This window comes from Elephas maximus, chromosome 3 (genome assembly GCF_024166365.1).
Source record: "Elephas maximus indicus isolate mEleMax1 chromosome 3, mEleMax1 primary haplotype, whole genome shotgun sequence".
NCBI classification, from domain to species: domain Eukaryota; kingdom Metazoa; phylum Chordata; class Mammalia; order Proboscidea; family Elephantidae; genus Elephas; species Elephas maximus.
This window is the reverse complement of record NC_064821.1, coordinates 150,062,388-150,086,292: the sequence shown is the minus strand read 5'-3', so window position 1 is coordinate 150,086,292 and position 23,905 is coordinate 150,062,388. Positions and strand designations below refer to the sequence as shown.

The following is a 23,905-nucleotide window of genomic DNA, read 5'->3' as shown; positions in this document are numbered from 1 at the left end:
AGATTTATATCAAGGAAATGGCTTATGCGATTGTAGAGGCTGGAACGTCCCAAGTCCGTGGATTGAAATAGAGGCTTTTCCTGATTTACGTAGCCACAGGGGCCAGCAAACCCAAGATTGGCAGGTTGGAGAGCAGGGCTCTTGTTCACAGGCTGTGAAGACTGATGAATCCCAAGGTTGACAGGCAAGCTGATAGCTCAAGTCCCAAGAACTGTAGGTCAGATGAGCAGGAGGCAGCCACAGGATCCAGAGCGAGCAAAAAGCTAGAATGTCTGCTTATATTTGGATGCAGGCCACACCCCCAAGGAAACTCCCTTTCAACTGACTGGCTACTCACAGCAGATCTCGTCATGGGAATGATCACATATAAACACTGAGAATCATGGCCCAGCCAAGGTGACACAACAATCTTAACCATCAGACTGACCTTTCAGTTAGCAATCAGTCACTTTAACCACTGCACAACCAGGGCTCCTTCTAATAAAGCAGAAGTATATAATACATTTTTAAAAAATTCTTGCCAAATGGGTGAAATTTAAAAAGTTTGGTACTCAAGGATTAAACTTAAGTTATCTTAGAAATTCAGTTATAGATTCACAGTTCAGTCTCCGATAATGCTAAAAGATTAACAAATATTGTAGTGTCTACTATGATCCACTTCTATACCAGGCACTGGGCAACAACAGACATGGTTTCACACTCAGTGAATGTACAGTGTAGTGAGGGAGATAGACATTAATCAAATAGGAACATTTGTGATTGAATAATTACAAATCAATTAAGTGCTCTAAGGAAAAGAGACAGGCTCTCTGATAGCACGTATAAAAGGAATCTGATATAAATCTAGAGAACAGGGAAGACATAGTGCTTGAGTTGAGAATTGAATGAAACAGAGGGTATGCAAAGTTCCACATCATGCCACAAATGCCATTCATGTTAAGGATTTCAGTCTGTCATTTCCAAATTTAATATTTTTGTATTGGCACATCGGAAACCCTGGTGGCATAGGAAACCAAAGGGTCGGCAGTTTGAATCCACCAGGCGCTCTTTGGAAACTCTATGGGGCAGTTCTACTCTGTCCTACAGGGTCGCTATGAGTTGGAATCAACTCGATGGCACTGGGTTTTCTGGGTTTTTAATGGCACGTAATAACCTACCCCAAATCTACAAAACAAACCCCAAATCTAAGTGGCATAAAATCATAACTTATTATTTCTCACACTTCTGTGGGTTGCTGGATGGTGGTTCTGCTGGTCGTGTGTGAACTCACTCCTGAGTTGCATTCAGCTGTTGGCTAAGCTGTAGGCTGGACCTCTTTCTCCACTGGTCTTTCTTCCCAGGCTTCCTCATAACCTGGTGGTCTCAAGGTTCCAAGAGTTTGAAGACAGAAGCTATAAGGCCTAGGCTCTGAAACTTGCACAAAATCAGTTCCACCACATTTTGTTGGTTAAAACAAGTGACAAGGCAAGTCCACATTCAAAAACCAGAACCAAACCCATTGCCATCCAGTTGGTTCTGACTTATAGCAGCCCTGTAGGACAGAGTAGAACTGAGCTGCAAAGAATTTGTGGCCATGTTTTTCAGTCTACTACAGTTTATCAGATAATTATTCAATAAATAACTAATTTATTAATCATTGTTTTAATAACTAGAAATAAAACATGAATAAGATATATACATTTTTAAGTTGTCATTTTTTTCCCTTTTCTTGGAGCACATGGCATTCATTGTCATTCCATTTTCCACAGAGATCAGTATTTGTGAATTTTTTTCCCTATGGTATGAAAATGAATTATCATTAAACGAGTAAGATAAAAAGTATAGTCTTACCTAATTAGGCAGGAGGAAGAAAATCACTGGGGATAATAAGTAATTTTTAGCCTTTCTGAATTTGCAATAAAAAGCATGTATTTTATAGTCAGAAAAGAAGTAAGGCTATATCACTGTAGCCCTGCCTAAATGGTGTCTATAAGCACAAAAATTAATTCAGTAGTGAAAATCTCAGTATAACTCCATTCTTCCCAGCACATAGTCTGACCTTTTGGGTAATTCTAAATGAATAGGTAAATATTATGCATAAAACTAATGATAAAGATAGCACCTTTTTCCAGGTAAATCACAAAGCAACAAAAGTGTTTGATTTGCTTATAAAGTTATTTTTTGAATAGTGAAACTATCTAACCTTTTTCCAATATTTTTAAAATTTTAAGAATGATGAGAATGCTGCTTTTCTTCTGATGGAAAGTGACAGACTAATCATGAGTCTACCCAGGGTGAAGTGGACAGAAGTAGTACTGACTATGGCATCTCGGCTCCAAGAAGAGTGTATCGCATTTATTGTAGTAAACTTCTCCAGGATCATTCAGAGTGAAAATTTTGCTCTTCTGTTACAGGTATTATGTCTAAAATTTTATCCTATATTTAGTTCCATCTTTGGGTTCTGATTTTAATTATGTATGAGTTTTTAAATTCGGGTACTCTGTCCTATGGGGTCGCTATGAGTTGGAATCGACTCGATGGCAATGGGTTTTTTTTTTTTTTTCCTATGGAATTAGTATGATTTAAATAAATTCCATACCAGATGGCATGTTTGCATAGGATTTAGAGAAGTGACGGACAAGATTTTTGGCTTACAAGATAAAGGGAGGGATGGGTGTGAGTGCCCTGGCAAGGCACAGTGTAACTCTGGCCAACTCCTTTAGAAACCAAAGTTGTAAACATGTATATTGTTTTGGTCAGTTACGGTTCATGCAAAATTCCGTCTTACTGGGGCCTCACTTTCTCTAACATTAGTCGTTGAATATAGACCCTCTACTACTTATTTCTAGGCTCTGTTATTAGGGCTATTTTGACTGCCAAGAACAGTGTGTGTGTGTATTTTTAACGAAGGGAAAGGAAGGAGCAAATGTAACTGTTGGCTGAGTTCCTACAGCCAGTTATGATAAATGGTCTGCTGTTATGCCAGACTTTCATATTTCTTATACTTTTTACAGATATATTCTTGTTAAATATCAGTTTTCTGTGTTTTGTAGTCACAAGCAATGAGCAGCACAGCTGATCTGTTGGAAAAAGTTTTGAAAGCAATTGAAGAAAACATTACCACTGAGAATAGTTGCTCTCTTCTTATGGCTCTGGACACATTGCTGAACTCTGACAGTACAAAGGAAATGGTATTAAGTATAATAAAATTCACAAAAACATGATATTTGAACTGTTCTAAGATTTTTAAATGTATGCACAGAAATGCTCAGGATCATTAAAAATAGGCAATGGATACATGGGGTTATACTCTTTTGTGTATGTTTGAAATTCCTTATAATACAGAGTTTAAAAAATTCTGTTTACCTCCAAATGAGTTTATTATGAAAGTTTTAGAATTTGGGGGTTGGCTGGTTAATTCTAAACAAATTTTGCTACTTAGCGATAGTAATTGGCATGGTATAACTCTAGTATTTCTATCCTGTCACCATATTAAATTTTCTGAATATAAAACTTATATTTAAAAATTTAAATCATTAATATCTTTTATTTTATAATATATTCTTAATTCCTTTTTATTTTCAGAAAAAATTTTATTTTAAAGTTGTATTAACTGGGACACAGTAAAATTAAAATATTACTTATTTTTTATGTGCAGTTAATCAATATTAATTAATAAGCTAATTGCAAATTATTGGCATTTTGCATTTGTTCAACATGAATGATTAAAATATTTCATCAAATTTATTACTATTCCGTAGAGTATTTGACCTTGTAATGTCATAGTTGATTTAAAAAAGGCTGTGGAAGGTATTCATCCAAAGGGCATTGGTGATTTAAAATAACGTTTGCTTGAAAGGGTAACAGCATTTGCCTTCCTGCCTCACTGTAAAATTCTGTTGTTGGAGCATAAGCATTCATAAATAACATGTACCCGATGATCTTAAAATCTAAGTGATGACATCACTGATCTAGCTTAGGAGTAAGTAGATTCGGAAAGGAATAATGACTGGTTGCTATGACAATGTGGCTCTCACCAGCTGCTGATTTGTTGCCTGAACACAGGGTTTTACGTGCAAGATCCAGGCTCTGCGCGATAAGCTGTGGGTCTTCCTGGTACAGTCTTTCTATGCTGTTCGTCACACAGAAAGCTGGAAGCTGATGAGCACAGATGACCAACAGAAAATCCAAGCAGGTATGTTAGCTTGAGATTTTCTTATTCTTTTATTATGATCTTTGTGACAGCAGGTATTTTGATGGCATTTTAGTAAATGGTAGGATTAACATTTGTGTGCTTCTATTCAATAATAGGGTGCTAAAACTGAATCTAGTGATAGTATGTTTAGGTAGTTTTAATAAATCATTTTTTGTTCTTATGAAATGAAACTCTGTTCCTTTTTATGTATGTATCAATTTTTAATCCTACTCTGTATTAACAAAAATGTTCTAGCCTAATTTGCTTAAAAACATTCTTGTAAAGAGATTAGAAGTATAGGAAAATGTAATCTACCTAGAACAGATCACCAAGCATACTTTTTCCTCCCTTTTAAAAATGTATTTTACCATAAAGATTTTCCATCTTTTGCATGAGCTTCTATTTCTTGTGATTTTTGCCTAGATTAGATTGCTTTATTTCACAACTGATTGGTTCAGTGATATGGTGTGTGCTATTGCGGAGTGTCCCTCAGGAGCCACACAGTGGTCTCTGACATTTAATAGGTACTATTTGAAACATTAGCATTAAACAAAAGATGTATGTTGCTCAGCAGTGTCTTTATTTCAAAAATATTAAAATACAGTTTTGAGGGTGGGGAATTGAAAATGGCTTCATGACTACTTTCGTGTTAAAGCAGGTGCCTTAGGAAATATGTTGGCAGATTCAGCAAGTATACTTTTAAAAACATTTTAGGTTAAGAGACTGTATTTCATGAAGGGAATATTTTTGTGCTATAAAACATGAAAGCCATGTGTGATATAACATATTATTGATAGTACGTAAATATGTTAAATTATTTGTGGTATAGTTGAAATATCATCTGCTCTGTCTTGCCTTATGAGCATAGGCAGCTAAATGTGATCCGATGAGCACTTTTCAAAGAAATTCCATTTTTTTAAATGACAGCAAATGTCTTGGAAAGAGGGTCCTTAGAAATTGGAAATTTTTCCTGTGACCATTTCTGTGCTGATTTTGAGATGACAGTTTATTACAAAATGTACAATGTGAAGAAACAAGATCAGAATTCCTAGAGTCGGTGTTGTTCAACACTCTCTTCTGACTGGTAGCAAACTTTGCTTTTCCCTATTTTTAAGGATTTCGTAGTTAAGTTGCACTTCAAACAATGTTCTTTTATTTTAATTCTTAAAAGTCCTATTAAAAATATATGTAAATATACAACATACCCATACATATCTAAAATAAAATATTATTGGTAATCCAACTAATTTCAAAAGAACTTTCCATCCTATTACATCAGTGTAATGATTTTTTTTTTTTTTAATCTCAAATGCGTTGAATGATAATGAGTCCTGACTTTATCTGTGATTACTGTATTGGGAAACCCCACATAAAGGAATTGTTCTGGGTTGTCTTTGTTACAACATTTCTTATTTTCTTGTTGAGTTACAGACCTTTGGTAGGAATTTTGTATTAATTTCTTGTATATTATCATACAAGGTCATGTGCTTTTTGTGAATCAGACCTTATAATACCATTTTCAGAATCTCGCTTTGTCTTACAGCACAGATCCTGTAGAATAGAAATGCTGGAAGATGCATGGTAGAATTTCAGAAAATTTATTTTATATTTCATCAGCTGTTTTAATAAAAGTCAAATTACTTTTGGAAATTATATACATTTCTTCAAAGTATCTTTTAAATTACCATAACCTTCAAAAAGAATAAATATATAAACTAAACTGCATTTATAGCTTTCATACCATTATTCCTATATATTTTTCTGACTTCATTCAAATTCTTATTTGAAGAACATAGCATGAGTTCACAAATAATTCCCATGTAAACCTAACCTATAAAGTTAATTTTTATGTAATTCTAAGAAAATGATGTGGGTTTGGGGATTGTGTCTGGGTTTATTTTCAATAAAACCTTCTATTTTTCTTCCTTCCTCAAACATCCAAAACCAGAAAATATTTGTAGTTAATTTCAACAGAATATTTTTAAGGTTTTTAGGATAAGTGTGTTCTTATATTTAATAGTCTGTAAAACACTACATTTGCCACAATCTGTAAATTTTTGAAATTTGGAAAACTAAATGAAACCAATTATCTCTAAAATTTCACTGGTTAAGAAAATTCTATTTTTGTGTAAATATGCAAATCTTCTCTGTGAGATAGTGCATTTCTTATCTGTTCATTTTAATTTAGTAACACAGAATCTGTGGGGACCAATGAGTAAGACTGAAAAAGTACTTTTTTAAAAAAAATCTAAAATATATTAGAGAATTATTTATGTGTAATAGATTGGTTTCAGCTCTTTGAAGTTATTTTCATACAAACATAACCTTTTTTTTGCTAGCATACTACCTTCCTTTTATGTCTATGATAATAATAATAATGCTTCCTATAAAAGTAAATTACTCTTTCTTTCTACAGCTGCATTTGACAAGGGTGATGACCGAAGACTGGGCAAAAAGCCTGTATTCAGTAGCTCTCAGGTAAACTTTCAAAAGATACCAAATAGTTTAGACTTCATTATTTTTCATTTCTGATTAACTTTTTAACAATTTATTCTTTAATTAATTAAAGCTATTTCTTTTTATGTGTATGTGTGCTTTAGGTGAAAGTTTACAGCTCAAGTTATTTTCTCATACAAAAATTTATACACATACTGTTATGTGACATTAGTTGCAGTCCCTATAATGTGACAGCACACTGCCCGTTTCCACCCCGGGTTTCTTGTGTCCATTTCATTAAAGCTATTTCTTAATGGAAATTATTTTAAAAAAAATTTTTTCAAATCGGGTGTGTATTTCATAAATTTTTAAAATGATGTGAACTTCTGATATCCAGCTGGCACAGGAAATGAAATACTGTCTACCTTTTTCATTTCCTTGAAAACTCTTTTGGCAAATAACACATTGGAACTATTCCATTAGATCAAAAATTGTCTAGAATTCTAGACCTAATTCAGTATCTATTTTTCTAATTAACCTACTTTTTTTTTGCTTTTGTTGTTCCAGTTTTCTCTGTTTTAAGTTTAAATTCTCGTAATGTATTTTTGGTCTGGAAAAGGCACTTAATACCAAGAATACAATTGTTTTTTTACTCCAAAAGTTACTTTGTATATTTGTTATAACCTGAAATACATTTTTCTTCCAAAAAATGTTTTTAATGATAGGGTTCCAAGCTAACTTATATACTCACTTAATCAGTAATGTATTTGAAGCCCCAAACTATTCTGATGTAATGGAGATTACACGGAGAGTTCCAATTTGAAATGCAAAGGACACATTGCCCTTGCAAAGTGGAATAGGGAATCCTCTTTTCTTTTTCATCAGCCATTAGATAGGAACCCGGAACCCACAAAGTTGTAGGCCTAAGCTGAGAGAGCTCTTACTGCTTGAGGCAGGGGTCAAGTTCCCATTGTCCAGGGTGAGAAACATCACTACCCTCCTACCCCCTTCATTATACGCTTCCACAGAACATACTGTAGGAAATACTACCTTGGGTCTTTTTTTTTTAATGCTCTCCAGCCATTAGCTTACCTGCCTTCCTTTTCCCCTGTTCTCCTAATGGTTATCAGGGTTAGTAGATAAGAGGCTTTCTCACCTTTATTCGCCTATAGCAAAATAAAACCCAGTCCCATTGCTTTTTCGTGCTCTTCCTGACTTTGAGATTGTCTGAGGGCTTTTTGTTGTTAACAACAATGGGAAGGAAACAGAGCAATAAGTTTTTCTCATAAAGGGAGTGGTAAGAATGAAATGAATGCTGGACCTAGGATCGGAAGAGCTGGGTTCAAATCTTGGCTCTACATTTGTTATCTGTGTCATCCTGGACAAGACATTTAAACTGTAAGTCTTAGTTTGGAATAATAAAGCCTGACTAGACTATTGTGAAAATTAAGTGTAATAACTTATGTTCAATTATCTGGTATTAGTAAGTACTCAGTAAATGTGAAATGATTAAATACGTTTTCCAAAGAGAGATGGAATCTTTGAAGATGGGAGAAAATTAACGTGGTAAGACAGAGAGGAAGGTTTTTGTTTTTTAAATAATATTTTATTGCATTTTAGGTGAAGGTTTACACAGCAAATTAGGTTCCCCTTTAGCAGTTTTTATGGAGCCCTGGCGGCACAGTTGTTAAGAACTTGGCTGCTAACCAAAAGGTCAGCAGTTTGAATCCACCAGCTGCTCCTTGGAAACCCTGTGGGGCAGTTTTACTCTGTCCTGTAGGGTTGTTATGAGTTGGAATCAACTTGATGGCAACAGGGTTGGTTTGGTTTTAACTATTTTTATACAAATTGTTCTATCCCATTGGTTACAATTTTTATAATGTGTCAGCATTCTCATTATTTCCATTCTGTTTGTTCTGTTTCCATTGATCTAGCTTCGCTTTCCCTCCTTGCCGTCTCTTCTTTGCTTGTGGGTAACCGTTGACTGTTTGGTCTCATATAGTTAATTGTTTAAGGGAGCACATTACTCATGGGTGATATTGTTTATTTCATAAGCCATTATGTTATTTGGCTGAAAGGCGACCTGCAGAAATAGCTTCAATTCCAAGTTCAAAGGGTGTCTTAGGACAGTAGTCATGGGGGTTCCTCTAGTCTCTCAGGTCTGGCCTTTTAATAGGAATTTGAGTTTTGTTCTACATTTTTCCCCCATTCTATCCGGGGCCTTCTATTTTGTCCCTGGTTCTTTTGCTCTCAGGTTTGAAGAGGTTGTGGTTCATGTGGGCTAGTAGTCCCGTAAACTAGTTTCTTCTTTGAACCTTTGATTCCTTCATTCTCTTTTGCTCCATATGAGTAGAGACCAATAGTTGTATCTTAGATGGCCATTTGCAAGCTTTTAAGACCTCAGACGCAGCTCACCAAACTCAGATGTAGAACATTATCCTTGTGAACTGTGTTATGCCAATTGACCAAGTGGTCCCCTGAAACTATGGTTCCAAGCCTTTTGACGCAGTAAACCAATGCCACAAGTTGTTTGGTTATGTCTAGGAATCCTCCATAACTGTGTCCCCTATGCGATTTGTTATATATGTGGATAATATGCAACACACACACGTGTATATACATATGCCTACAGATACCCCATGCATGCATGTGGGTTTACTCACGTATGCATTCCTATACACATACATACATCCATATCTACCTACCATATCTTTCCATATCTATCTAATCATATCCATCCATCCATATGTATGTAACCACACACATATTTTTTCATTGTTTTTACTGTTGGTGCAAAATTGTGTATGTTATAGCATTTACCAATAGTGTCCCTTTTTCTTGTGTACCTCTTAGTGTCTTTATTAACTTGGTCACATTGTGCTGACTTCACCCATATTTGGTCTTACCTTTCCATCACCAAAAGTAACAAGCGTCTACTATCTAGAAGGTAATTCCCTCTTCTTCTACCTCCTATCCCCAGTAAGCATCAAAGAACTTTGCTTTCTGTGTGTATATCTGTTCTTGACTTTTTATAACAGTGGGACCATACAATATTTGTCTTTTTGTGATTGACTTATTTCACTCAGCACTGTATCCTCCAGATTCATTCATGTTACAAGATGTTTCATGGACTTCTCATTATTCTTTATAGTTGCGTAGTATTCCATCGTATGTATATACCACAATTTGTTTATCCATTCATCCCTTGATGGGCACTTAGGTTATTTCTGTATTTTTGCCATTGTGAATAATGCTACAGTGATCATAGCTGTGCGTATGTCTATTCGTGTCACTGCTCTTACATCTCTAGAATATGTACCTAGGAGCGAGATTGCTGGATCATAAGGTGTTTCTATTCCTAGCTTTTTGAGGAAGCAGCATACCATTTTCCATAGTGGTTGTACCATTTTACAGCCCCACTAGCAATGTATAAGAGTTCCAATCCCCCACAACCTTGCCACTATTGTTTTCTATTTTTTTGATCACTGCCATTTTTGCAGGCGTGAGATGGTATCTCATTGTAATTTTGACTTGCATCTCTAATAGCTAATGATCATGAGCATATTTTCATGTATTTGTTGACCACTGGAATGTCTGCTTTGGTGAAGTGTCTGTTCATGTCCTTTGCCCATTTTTCCATTTTTTGATTGGATTGTATACCTTTTTGTTGTTGAGCTGTTGAAGTTTTCTACATATTTTAGAGATTAGACCCTTATCTGATTTGTCGTTGACAAAGTTTTTTTCCCAGTCTATAGATTCTCCTTTTATTCTCTTGGTGAAGTCTTTTGATAAGCATAAGTATTTAATTTTTAGGAGGTCCCAGTTATGTAATTTATCTTCTGTCATTCATGCATTTTTAGTTTTCTTTAGTAGACTATTTATGCCAAAAACTAGGTCCCCTAGTTTTGACCCTATGTTAACTTACAGGAACTTTATAGTTTTAGCTTTAATGTTTAGGTCTTTGCTCCAGTTTGAATTAGTTTTTGTGCATGGTGTGAGGTATGGATCCTGATTCATTTTTCTGCATATGAATATCTAGCTTTGCCAGCACCTTTAAAGAGACTGTTTCTTCCCCACTGAATGGACATCTACCTTTTGTCAAAGATCAGCTTCCCATAGATGGATGGATTTACTTCTGAGTTCTCAATTCTGTTCCATTGGTCTATGTGTCTGTCATTAAACCAGTACCAGGTTGTTCTGATTACCATAGCTGTATAGTAAATTTTGATATTGGACAGTATGAGGCCTCCTACTTCATTCTTCTTCAATATTTAGCTGTTCAGGACCTCCTTTTCCATATAAAGTTGGAGATTAGTTTTTCCATTTCATTAAAGAATTCTGTTGAGATTTGGATTGGGATTGCATTGTATCTTTAGATCGCTTTTGGTAGTATTGACATTTTCACAACATTGTCTTCCAATCTATGAGCATGGAATGTTTTTCCATTTATGTATATCTCTTTTACTCTTGCAGTAGTATTTTATAGTTTTCCTTGTATAAGTCTTTTATGTCCCTGGTTAGGTTTATTCCTAGGTATTTTATCCTTTTGGGGTCTATTATAAATGGTATTGATTTCCTGATTTCATTTTTAGAGTCCTCCTTGTTAGTGTAGAGGAACCTAAATGATTTTTGTGTGTTGATCTTTTTGTACTCCATCACTTTGCTAAATTCTTCTATTAGTTCCACTAATTTTCTTATGGAGTCTTTAGGATTTTCTAGATATAGAGTCATGTCATTTGTGAGTAAGGATAGTTTTACTTCTTCCTTTCCAGTTTGGATACACTTTATTTTCCTTTCTTGCCTTATTCTCTAGCTAGAACATCCAGTACAATACTGAATAAGAGTGGTGATAAGGGCATCCTTATCTTGTTCTCCTTCTCAAGGGGAATGTTCTCAATCTTTCTCTGTTGAGAATAATGTTGGCTATTGGTTTTGCATCTAATTTGCCCTTAATTATGTTGAGGAATTTCCCTTCTATTCCTATTTTGCTGAGAGTTTTTTAATCAGGAAAGGGTGTTGGATTTTATCAAATGCCTTTTCTGCGTCAATTGAGATGATCATGTGATTCTTTTCATTGGTTTTCTTTATGTGGTGAATTGGGTTGATTGATTTTCTAATGTTGAACCATTCTTGCATCCCTGGTATGAATTTGATTTGATCATTTTTTTTTTTATGCTCTTAAATTCTGTTGGCTCTAATTTTTAAAGAATTTTTGCACCTATATTCATGAAGGATATTGGTCTGTAGTTTTCTTTTTTAGTAGTGTCTTTGCCTGGCTTTGGTATCAGGGTATCAGGGTTATGCTGGCTTCGTAGAATAAAGTAGGGAGTATTCCTTCCTTTTCTGTGTTCTGGAGTAGTTTGAGCAGAATTGGTGTCAACTGTTCTCTGAATGTTTGGTAGAATTCTCCAGTGAAGTTGCCTGGGCCAGGGCTTTTTGTTGTTAGAAGTTTTTTTAATGACATCTTCAATTTCTTCCTTTGTTATGGGTCTGTTCAAATCTTCTATCTCTACTTGTATTAGTTTAGGTAGGTGGTATGTTTCTAGAATGTTTTCTAGGTTTTCAATTTGTTGGAGTACAGTTTTTTCAGAATATTCTGTTAAGATCCTTTTTATCTCAATTGGTTTTATTATAATGCCACCCATCTAATTTCTTGTTTTGGTTATTTGCATCTTCTCATTTTTTTCCTTTGTCAGTTTGGCCAGTGGTTTGTCAGTTTTAGTGATCCTTTCAAAGAACCAACTTTCAGTCTTGTTGATTTTTTCTATTGTGTTTCTGTCGTCTATTTCTGCTCTGATCTTTATTATTTCCTTTTTTCTGATGACTGTAGACTTCTTTTGCTGCTCCTTTCTATTTGTTCAAGTTAAGCTATTGATTTGGGCCCTTTTTTCTTTTTCGATGTGTGTGTTTATTGCTTCTCTGAGCACTGCTTTTGCTGTGTCTCAGAGGTTTTGGTAGGTTGTGTTTTCATTCTTCTTTGAGTCTAAGAATTTTTTAGTTTCATTTTTAATTTTTTTTCTGTTACCCAATAATTTTTCAGTAAGTTGTTACTCAGTTTCTATTTATTTAATTTTTTTCTTGTTTTTTCAATTATTGGTTTCCAATTCTATAGTGTTAGGCTCAGAGAAAATGCTTTGTATTATTTCGAAGTTTTTGAACTTATTGGGGTTTGGTTTGTGGCCTAAAATATGGTCTATTCTTGAGAATGATCCGTGAGCATTGGAGAAGAATGTGTAGTATGCTCCTCTTGGGTGGTGTGTTCTGTGTGTGTCTGTGAGGTCGAGTTGGTTGATTGTGTTGTTTAGACCTTCTGTATCTTTGTTGAGTTTCTTTCTAGTTGTTCTGGCCATCAAACATATCAAAAGTGGTGTGTTAAAGTTTCCTACTACTATTGTAGAACTGTCTATTTCTCTTTTCAATTCTTTCAGAGTTTGTTTTATGTATTTTGGAGCTTTGTCATTCGGTACGTAAATATTTATATAGAGAGAGGTTATGTTTTCTTGGTCAACTGTCCCTTTAACCATTATATAATGTCCTTCTTTGTCTCTTTAATGGATTTTGACTTAAAATCTATTTTATCACAAACTATTATTGCCACTCCTACTCTCTTTTGGTTACTGTTTGCTTGATATATATTTTTCCATCCTTTGATTTTTAACCTATTTATGTCTTTGTGCCTAAGATATGTCTCTTGGAGGCAACATATTGATCGGTCATTTTTTTATCCACTCTGCCACTGTCTGTGTCTTGACAGGAGCATTTAAACCATTTATATTCAGTGTGATTATTGATAGATATGAATTTACTGCTACCATTTTGTTATGCTTTTTCTTTTCGTGTTAATAGTTTCCTTGTTCTGCGTAATTTTCTGTGATGAGTGCTTTTCGTTTATGATTTTTCTTTTCGTGTACTTCGTTGTCATTGATTTTACTGAGTCTTTTTTATTTTCTTCTTTATTTTGGTAGGCAGATTTATTAATTTTCTTTGTGGTTACTCTGAAATTTAACTTTATCTTCCTAAGGTTTTTTTTTTTTGTTCGTGTGCTTTAAGTGAAAGTTTACAGCTCAGGTTGGTTTCTCATACAAAAATTTATACACACATTGTTAATGTGACCCTAGTTAGTATCCCTATAATATGTCAGGACACTCCTCCTTTCCACCCCGGATTTCCAGTGTCCATTCAACCAGCTTCTATCCCTTTCTTTTCATCTTGCCTCTGGACAGGAGCTGCCCATTTAGTCTCATATATTCACTTGAACTAAGAAGCACACTCTTCACAAGTACCATTTTATGTCTTACAGTCCAGTCTAATCTTTGTCTGAAGAGTTGGCTTCAGGAATGGTTTTAGTTTTAGATTAACAGAGTTTGGGGGCCATGTCTTCTGGGGTTCCTTCGGTCTCAGTCAGACCATTAAGTCTGGTCGTTTTACTAGAATTTTAGTTTTGCACCCCACTTTTCTCCCACTCTGTCAGGGACTCTCTGTTGTTTTCCTTGTCAGAGTGGTCATTGGTGGTAGCCAGGCACCATCTAGTTCTTCTGGTCTCAGACTGATGGAGTCTCTGGTTTATGTGGCCCTTTCTGTCTCCTGGGCTAATATTTTCCTTGTGTCTTTGGTGTCCTTCATTCTCCTTTGCTCCAGGTGGATTGGGACCAATAGATGCATCACAGATAGCCACTCGCTAGGGTTTAAGACCCCAGATGCCACTCACCAAAGTGGGATGCAGAACATTCTCTTAATAAACTTTCTTATGCCGATTGACCTAGATGTCCCCTGAAACCATGGTCCCCAAAATATCACCCCTCTACTCTGTCACTTGAAGTATTTGGTTGTACTCAGGAAACTTCTTAGCATTTGCTTTAGTTCATTTGTGCTGACTTCCCCTGAATTGTATGTTGTCCTTCCCTTCACCTAAGATAATTCTTATCTACTTTCTAGTTAGTGAATACCACTTTCCCTCCCTCCCTACCTTCATAACCATCATAGAATGTTTTCTTCTGTGTTTAAACTTTTTCTTGAGTTCTTATAATAGTGGTCTCATATTTGTCCTTTTGCAACTGACTAATTTCACTTAGCATAATGCTTTCCAGATTCATCCATGTTATGAAATGTTTCACCGATTCATTGTTGTTCTTTATCGTTGCATAGTATTCCATTGTATGAATATATCATAGTTTGTTTATCCATTCATCCATGGATGGGCATCTAGGTTGTTTCCATCTTTTTGCTATTGTGAACAGTGCTGCAGTGAACATGGGTGTGCATACATCTATTCGTGTGATGGCTCTTATTTCTCTAGGATATGTTCCAAGGAGTGGGATTGCTGAATCATATGGTAGTTCTATTTCTAGCTTTCTAAAGAAGCACCAAGTTGATTTCCAAAGTGGTTGTACCATTTTACATTCCCACTGGCAGTGTATAAGTGTTCCAGTCTCTCCAACATTTATTATTTTGTGTTTTTTGAATTAATGCTAACCTTGTTGGGGTGAGATGGGATCTTAATGTAGTTTTGATTTGCAATTCTCTAATGGCTAATGATTTGGCCAATGGCTAGTGATCATGAGCATTTCCTCATGAACCTCTTAGCCACCTGAATGTCTTCTTTGGTGAAGTGCTGTCTTCCTAAGTTTAAAACAGTGTGTTATATCTTGATATCGCCTTGACTTCCAAGAAGGTTTAAGAAGAGTACTGGTACTGTATTTCTTAAGTATAAAATTATGCGATGTCTGAGATTTGTTTAAAAACAAAATGGCGTATGGGTAAATATGAAATGCAGTCAGCCATTAGTTGAAAATTGTTAAAACTGAATAGTGAGTACATGGAATTTATTATACTATTTTGTCTTCTTTTGATTGTATTTACATTTTTCCATAATCAAAACTTTTTTCTTAAAAAAAAGGAATCTTACTAGAACTGAGAGTATCTGAGAGGTATATGTTAGAGGGTAACCCTCTCCTTCATTTTTATCAATAGCATGTGGTGACCTTTCGCAGTGGGCCATTTGCATATAAGGAATGTACATAAACTTTACAGATGTTAAGTCAGGCAGTACCTGTGTATGTATGTGTATACATAGAATCCTTATCATGCTGTATTATGTTAATGTGAAGTTTCTAAAGGAGTGTAGCAACATAGGTCTCCCCCATAGCATGATGCTTCAGTGTGGATAGATTAAAAGATAGAGTAAATTAAATAGAATCAGTTTTTAAGGATGAGAAAGAGATGCAAAAGCAGAAGTTGGCCTGGTTTCAGGTATTAAAAATAGAGTTATTTTTTTGAGCTCTGATTTCATCAAGGAAACCAAAAATGAGTACCAAGCCTATTTGAACTTTATAAATTTACATAGATGAAGACAGCACAGGCTCTGCCTCATATCTCTGCAATCTCATATAGCTTTCCCAAGAAAAAATAAGTGTTTACATATTTACATGAAGAATGTCTTAGTGTAAATCTTAAAAATGTATTCTAAAATCTCTACCAACCTTTTAAATTTCTTGTTCCCTTCTGTATCAAGGTTGGTTCTAAGCAAAGTGATGAAGTAGGTGTGTTTGTCTTCAGTGCCCTTCTCTTTTCCCTTTTTTACCTATCCTTTTTCTCCACTTCCTTCAGACAGTCAGCACTGTGCTACTAACCCAAACTTTTCAGATATAATGTATTGTGTTCTCTAGGAGCTTTTTTGTTTTGTTTTTAATGAGAACTTTAAGAAATAAACAATTCTACGACAGAGGATTAAGTCTTTAATGATAAAATTACTGGCATGTAGGGTAGAGTTGAAGACAGAATTTTTGGTGAAAATCATGATAATGCCCATCAAATTATACCACATAGATGACTATCTGCTTGAGGCAATAAAGCATGGGCTCAAGTCCTACTTCTACCCCTTCCCTGTATGTGACCTTGTATAAGTCACATACCTGCTTTAATCCTCAGTTTCTTGCCTAAGAAATGGAGATAGCAACAGGAGCTATATCATAGAATTGTTTTACATTTTTGTAAATTTGTAAATTGAATACATTTTTAAGATTTATACTTACATTAAGTGAGATGGTGTACAAAAAGGGCTTAATAGTACCTGGGAGTGAGTCATCAAAGAATATTGGGTATTATTATCATTCACCAAAGGCATCCCGACCCCTTTAGGTATTAACCTCTCCCGTAACTTCATAAATTAAAAAAATCTGTCTGTTAAACAAATATTTTATGCTGTATTTCAAATTTGATTAAAGTAATGTGAAACAAACTGAAATGCCTTTAAAGATGGTTTAAGTTTTTTAAGTGACCCTAAGTCATAACATGAAATTTGCTGTTTTTTTTTCTCTTTGAAAAACTGGGTTATTTAAGCATAAGTATTACATGTGAAAGACCTAAAAATGGTAAAAATTTAGTCAAGCTACAAAGTATTTTTTTTTTCTGTTTTGTAGCAAAGGAGACAAGTTTCTGACTCTGATGTTATAAAAAACAAATCTTTGAGGGAAGATAACAAGAAAGAGTGTTGGAGTTATCCCTCTCCCAGTCAAAAGATGAAATCCGATGGGTTAGGAGCATCTGGACATTCATCAAGTACTAATAGAAATACTATAAATAAAACTTTGAAGCATGATGATTTAAAGGAAAAGAATGGTACTAAAATAGCATCTAAGATTACAAAAGATTTAAAAAGTGGAGAAAAAATGGTTTCTGGGAAGCCCAGAGCTCTAATTAACCTTAAAACAGAAAACAGTGATAATGCAAAGTCAGAAAACACGTCTCCTAGACAAGTTGTGGAAAGATCAGCGGCAGCATATGGACAGAAGAATTCATTCAGTGGAAAAGGAGTGAAAAATCAGGAAGGGCAAATTACAGGTGCCAGGCCCAAGGTACTCTCCGGAAGCTTAAATGTACATGCCAAAACAAAGCCTTTGAAGAAAGTAACAGGGAAGGATTCCCCAAGCCTCAGCATCACAGGACTCTCCAGCAAATCTTCCAGTTCAAGTATGGAATTATTGATTTCCTCTGAATGTCTGTATGAGCCGAAAGAAAATGAATCGATAAGAGAGGAGAAGCCATCAGATCATAAGCTGTCTTTTTATGACTCTCAAGGACAGACAATGAAAACCAGAGTGGAAAGTGTCAAAACTTCCACTGTAGGTGGGTTTTAGCACTCTAATTTTTAATAGTGCCTGCCAGCTAAAGTCCTAGAAAAAATGAACCTCTATTTGGAATTTTATTTGTTTCAAATGCCAGATGTATTTATTTACATGTATTCATACCAACCAAGAGGAAATATAATTCCTTCTACTTTAACATTTAATTTTATTTATAGTGTTTGACCAATGAATTTACACATAATTGTTATATATTTAATATATTCCATTTTATAATGTCTGACCAATGAATTTATATATAATTGTTATGGATTTAATATGTTCTATCTTGTGACTCACTTTTTCTTAATTTTTACCAGTAAAATCTCGACCTGTTTCAAGGGCTTCCAGTGGAACTCCCAATAAAAAAAGCATTCATGAACAGGAAACTAATATAAATAACAGGTAAGTCTTCATTCAGTGTTTTACCTATATGTTAGCTTTCTTCTGAAGTTAATTATATACTAACTTCTAACTAAATATTTTTAAAATATCTTCTCTGTTAAAAGAAATTAGTATATTTACACAGTGATATTTTTAAAACTATTTTCTTTTAAAAGAAGTTGTATATTTATGCAAATTATAGAATACCTTAAATTACCCTTGTAGTACTTGATTATTGATTGCTTTATCAAACTTGATCTATAATTTTATAAACTTAAAGACTTATGCACATATGGTTTTTCTGCTTTCAGAAATGTCTTTTTTATTTTTTTCTTTGAGAAGAAATGTATATTTCCTGTTTGGGCCTTTTAAGTGCTCATATTTTGGAATTTCAATGTAATATTGAATGCAAATCATTTTTCTTAGTGTGTTAAAGAAGGTCACTGGCAAAGGACCTAGTGACCCAGCGCCACAGGCAGTTTTGAAGAAAAGAGGAAGTGGCAATGGATGTGCTACAGCTCAGCACAGGACAAAGAGTGCCCCATCTAATCTTGCCAAAACCCGAGGTAAAACTGAAATACAAAGGGGTATCACAAGTATTATTTACTTGTTTAAACTGGATAAACAAACTCTAATTTGGAACCTCAGTAACAAGTAAGCAAAACATAACATGGTTTCACTTATTAATATACTATTAATTTTCAGACAAATATTTTGGTGTTGAGTTGGGTTGCTTTTATTGTCTATTGTGGGACACATAATTGAGAGAGTCATTAATTTATCTATATTTCTGGCCCTTTTATATATCATGCTTATTTCTTAAAGGTTTTGTTAATAACTGTAGGAATTCCATTTGCAAACTATCACTAAAGAGCTCAAAAAAAAAAGTAATGGTACAGTCTAGAAAGTTATAATACATAAGTAGGGAGAACTTTCCTCCAGAATATGTACTGTGCCCATTGTTTTTCTGGTTTAAGAAAGAAGAGTACTGATCAGAATTGTATAATACTGCTAAGCATTATAAGTGATTTTAAAAATTAATTTGTCTTGTACATTAATCATTCATATAGGTAAGAGCAGTATGTATGTAACATCTTAAAAACAATTTTTGAGTTGAATTGTGAATTAGTACAGAAAAGTCAGTTAAAAAATAAGATAGAAAAATTATTCATTTTCTAGTAATTAAGTTAAAAAGCATTTTAAAATATTTAGTACTCTATTTTTATACAAATAATGTATGCTTCCTACATCTGTTGCCAACCACACCCTCTCCCTACAAGGTACTTTCATAAGCATGCTATGCTAATTTTTTTTTAACAACTTGTAAAAAAAAAAATTAGAATACTGGTGCTTATGAAAATAGCTTGTGGGGGGAGGGCACGATTGGCAAACAAACATAGAAGGCAGCATTATTCGCATAAAAATACAGTAATTTGACAGATTTGAATGCCAAAATATCATCTTTAGTACTTTAACTAATGTAAACAGATTCCCAAAATTAATCCCTCTTTCCATCCAGGCACCAGTTTCAGTTTCCACTGTATATCTAAGCTATTATCCTTAATGAAGGAGCCGTAGTAGCATAAACAGTTAAGCACCCAGCTGCTAACCAAAAGGTTGGTGGTTACAAACCCACCCAGTGGCTCAACAGGAGAAAGACATGGCGACCTGCTTCTGTAAAGGTTACAGCCAAGAAAACCCTATGGGGCAGTTCTCTGTCACATGCGGTCGCTATGTGTTGGAATGGACTTGATGGCACCTAATAACAACAACCTTAATGAGCTGCAATAATAATGAAGTGGTTATGGAAAGTAAATTAATCTTGTTCATGCTTAAGGAAAAAACTGCAACAATTTCAACATCCCTATTTTATATTTAGCTTGATTCTCGTCTTTGGCTATACAGAACACAGTCTTTTTGTTCAAAATTTCAAAGGGAAGACGATCCTTCTTGCTCTTTTGCGACAGGAAAAAAACAAATTTTTCTCTCCCTGTGTATTTATGGAAATCCAGTTCTGGCATAGGATCAAGGCTGCTTACTTGAGGAAGAGAGATCCTATTTTAATAATTTTTACTAAGACCTTGGAATAGTCCCTACATTTTAATAGAAAAATCTTTTCTTTTTAAAAATTTTGTCATGTTGACCTGTCGCCCTATAGGACAGAGTAGAGCTGCCCCATAGGATTTCCAAGGCTGTAATCTTTACGGAAGCAGACTGCCACATCTTTCTCCTGAGGGGTGGCTGGTGGGTTTGAACCACCTACCTTTTTGTTAATAGCCAAGTGATTAACCACTGCACCACCAGGGACTCCTTATTGTCGTGTCACTAACCCCTAATCTGTAATTGCCCGTTTGATCATAGAGATGTTACCATTATTTTAGTAATTTTATTTTTTTCTTAAGTAATTTAAAAACAAATATTGCATTCAGTTCACAAATTGGAGTGTATATTGTTATTTTTGGGTTTTTTTTTCCTTAGGATGTCAAGGAGAGTCACCAAACTCACTAAAATCTTCAGCCTCTTCAAGGCAGTCTGAAGGAAATGTGACAAAGTTGGATCACAATGCAACAGATAAACAGACACCTAAGAGAAAAACCATCAAGCAGGGACATACAACTTTGCCCAAGGTTAATACAAAAATAGTGGCAATGCCTAAAAGCCTAAGTCAGTCAAAGAAAGGGGAAACTTTGAATAATAAAGATGCAAAACAGAAAATACTTTCTGGACAGGTTACCTTGAGGACTCAGTCTTCTCAAAGACCTTTAAAAAGTGAAACATCTGTCCAAAAAAGTGTGGTTCGTGATGTACATGATAAGAAGGGCAGCGTTTCTAAACAGAAGTCTCACATACCTCCAGTTAATAATATACCTGAAATTAACGGTACAGAAGCACCCCTGTCTTCATCCATACCTGACTTACAAAAGCCAGTAAACAATCAAGAAAAAGAGAGGTCAGTGGTAGAATGCCAAAATATTTCAAAGCTGGAGAAATTAGTAAAACATGAACTGGAATCAAAACAGATTTGTTCAGATAAAAGTGAAGCGAAATTTCCTGATTACAGAGAAACAGATAATTGCCATGCAGCTGAAACACATTCTTGTTGTGTTGAGAGGGATAATGTAAATTTAAAAATTTGTAGCACCACTGCCCTGAAATCTGTGATTTCAAATCCAGGTGATAACTCCTTGAACTCTAATCTAACTTATGGTTTAGACTCAACGAATGAAGAGCAAATCCATTTAATATCAGAGAGTGAGAACCAAGAGGAGAGAAAAGATACAAACCAAAAATCAGCCATTAAATGTGTGAAAGGATTTTTACCTTGTGTTCCTGAAAGGACAAATGCTACTTTAAATTCTGTTCAAGACGACAGAAAATGCAGAATTCCTGCGGAAACACTGACACTTCCTAGTCAGTTGTCTGATGACCCTGCTATAAATACAGACAGACGTGCTACAGTAGGTTCAGATATTTCCTCTAAATGTTTTTCGGGACAAATACCAGGCAAAAATTCTCCTAAAGATATGGAAACCACAGAAACCCCAGAGAGCCATGCAGCTTTAGAAGCTCCATTCGTGGGTCCCTGGAGTTTGAGTACCAGCGTTCTGCATCAGAGAGAGAGCCCGGAATCTGATACTGGCAGTGCCACCACATCCTCTGATGACATAAAGCCCAGATCTGAAGACTATGATGCTGGAGGGTCTCAGGATGATGATGGGTCTAATGATAGAGGCATTTCGAAATGTGGCACTATGCGATGCCATGATTTTCTTGGAAGAAGTAGCAGTGACACCAGTACTCCTGAAGAATTAAAAATATATGATAGTAATTTAAGAATTGAAGTAAAAGTGAAAAAGCAAAGTAGTAACGATCTTTTCCAAGTTAATTCCACAAGTGATGATGAGATTCCTAGGAAAAGGCCAGACATCTGGTCTCGTCCTGCAGTAGTCCACCCTAGGGAGAAAGAAAATATTCCACGAGGCAGTGTCTTGTGTGCTCAGGAAATAGATCAAGTTTCTTCCTCAGCAGATGAAACAGAAGATGAAAGGTCTGAAACAGAAAATGTTGCCGAAAGTTTTCCTACGTCTAACCAAGCTCCTCAGCCGTTTCAGGGAATAATTAATTTAGCTTTTGAAGATGCAACTGAAAATGAAAGTCATGAGTTTTCGGCAACTAAAAAATTTAAAAGATCAGTTTTACTTTCAGTAGATGAATGTGAAGAGCTGGGGTCTGATGAAGGGGAAGTTCACACTCCCTTGCAGCCTTCAACAGATTGTCTTTCACCTTCTGCTGTTTTTGATGGCATTTCTCATGAACAGCACCGAAGGACCGGCTATCCCAGATGTGTGCAAGAAACTGAAAATAGTATTTTAGCATGTAAACAAGGTAAAGGCAATAGCGTACATACAAATGAAGGCACTCTCTCAGGTCTTAGCAGCATTGGCTCTTCTAGAAAAGATCAGCGGAGTGCTTCAGCCACAGAAGAAAAGAACACAATAGATGTTCTGTCCAAAGGAAGCAGACAGCTTCTTCCAGAAGATTCAGAAGTAAATACTGGAAGTGATACAAATGTTGACTTTCAGCAACACAGCAAACTTTCAGATAGTGATATAAAAAATCAAGAAAGACCATGTCATTTGGAGCTTCATCAGAGAAAACCCAATTCTGACATACCAAAGAACAGCTCTACAAAATCTATAGACTCCTGTCGGAGTCAAGTTCTGCCTCAGGAAAGTCAAGTGAAAGAGAGCCATCCCACAGCTACCGAAAAAGCCAATATTGCTTTACCTGCAGGTAATGTACAGAAATAGAAATGCTAAATCCATAAGAAAATGAGTGTATAGAATTTTAAAGTTGTATCTAGCCCTGAATGTTGTATTTTAGTTATGTAGGATAACTACTTAAGCAACAGATTCAAAATTTAAATAAAAACTTAAATTTCTTAATAATGTGAAAATTAGCTAGTTTTTCTTTGTTTACTTAAAATTCTAGTGAAGAATGAATACCTAGTAAAAAATTTTGTTTGTTAATCTAAAATTATACATGAAAGAATAAAGAAGAGCACTTAGTTTGCTATTATTTAGTTATGTCTAATTTAACATAGGAATTCTTGATTATTAGAAATTTTATAATTCATTGAATATGATTTATGGATTATGCTAGTATATGTCTAAGAGGGCTGTGCAATAACTATAGGAATATGTAACTAAAAGGACTGAACTATTTTAACAACTAGATGAATTATTACAGTTTATATACATTTTACAGAGATTAAGACTTTCAGGAGCACTATAGTTATATTCTAAAATTTTCAAGTAAAAACATAAATTTCCTAAAAGAGATTATATTTAGAAGCACTGATTATATATGAAAAAAGCCCAGGCTTATTTCATATGCTTAGATGATTTCCTGTCTAATTGTTTTATGTGTTTGTCTTCCTTGTTATAGTAATTTGAACCAATGACCTAAATTTAAAATATGCAATAGTGGCTGGCTAAGTAGCTATTGTTTATGAGGACTACAAAAAATACTGATCAATAGTCCCTGTTCAGCAAAATCAAAAGAACAAATCTTCAAACGTTGTACTTTTTTGTTTGTTTGTCCTTGCCTGCATCCTCCTTTGCATGTGCAATATACAAATAAGCCTTTAGATAAAATGTATTTATTCTCCCTTTTGGAACTGACTGACTTTAAAAGTCACCATGAAATAACCACATCTTTTTTTTTTTTCTTTTTAAGTTTATATTATAGTGAATTAGATACATGTGTGCATTCTGTGTTTGTGTTTGAA

The 23,905-nt window shown here is 34.8% G+C and overlaps 1 protein-coding gene across 21 annotated transcripts in view; it reads left to right on the top strand.

Moving 5' to 3' along the window:
• Positions 1 to 23,905, top strand: part of BTBD8 (BTB domain containing 8) — a 143,438-nt gene that overhangs the window by 70,497 nt on the left and 49,036 nt on the right. For all 21 annotated transcript variants that reach the window (XR_007516708.1, XR_007516709.1, XR_007516710.1 and 18 more), the window contains 8 exons: positions 2,211 to 2,393; positions 3,033 to 3,170; positions 4,045 to 4,174; positions 6,591 to 6,652; positions 17,029 to 17,734; positions 18,051 to 18,135; positions 18,541 to 18,680; positions 20,593 to 22,908. Coding sequence is in view for 18 of the 21 variants with exons in the window: in XM_049879793.1 (XP_049735750.1) it covers positions 2,211 to 2,393; positions 3,033 to 3,170; positions 4,045 to 4,174; positions 6,591 to 6,652; positions 17,029 to 17,734; positions 18,051 to 18,135; positions 18,541 to 18,680; positions 20,593 to 22,908 (3,760 nt within the window). In the remaining 3 variants the exon portion in view is untranslated. The remainder of the gene's footprint in view (positions 1 to 2,210; positions 2,394 to 3,032; positions 3,171 to 4,044; positions 4,175 to 6,590; positions 6,653 to 17,028; positions 17,735 to 18,050; positions 18,136 to 18,540; positions 18,681 to 20,592; positions 22,909 to 23,905) is intronic.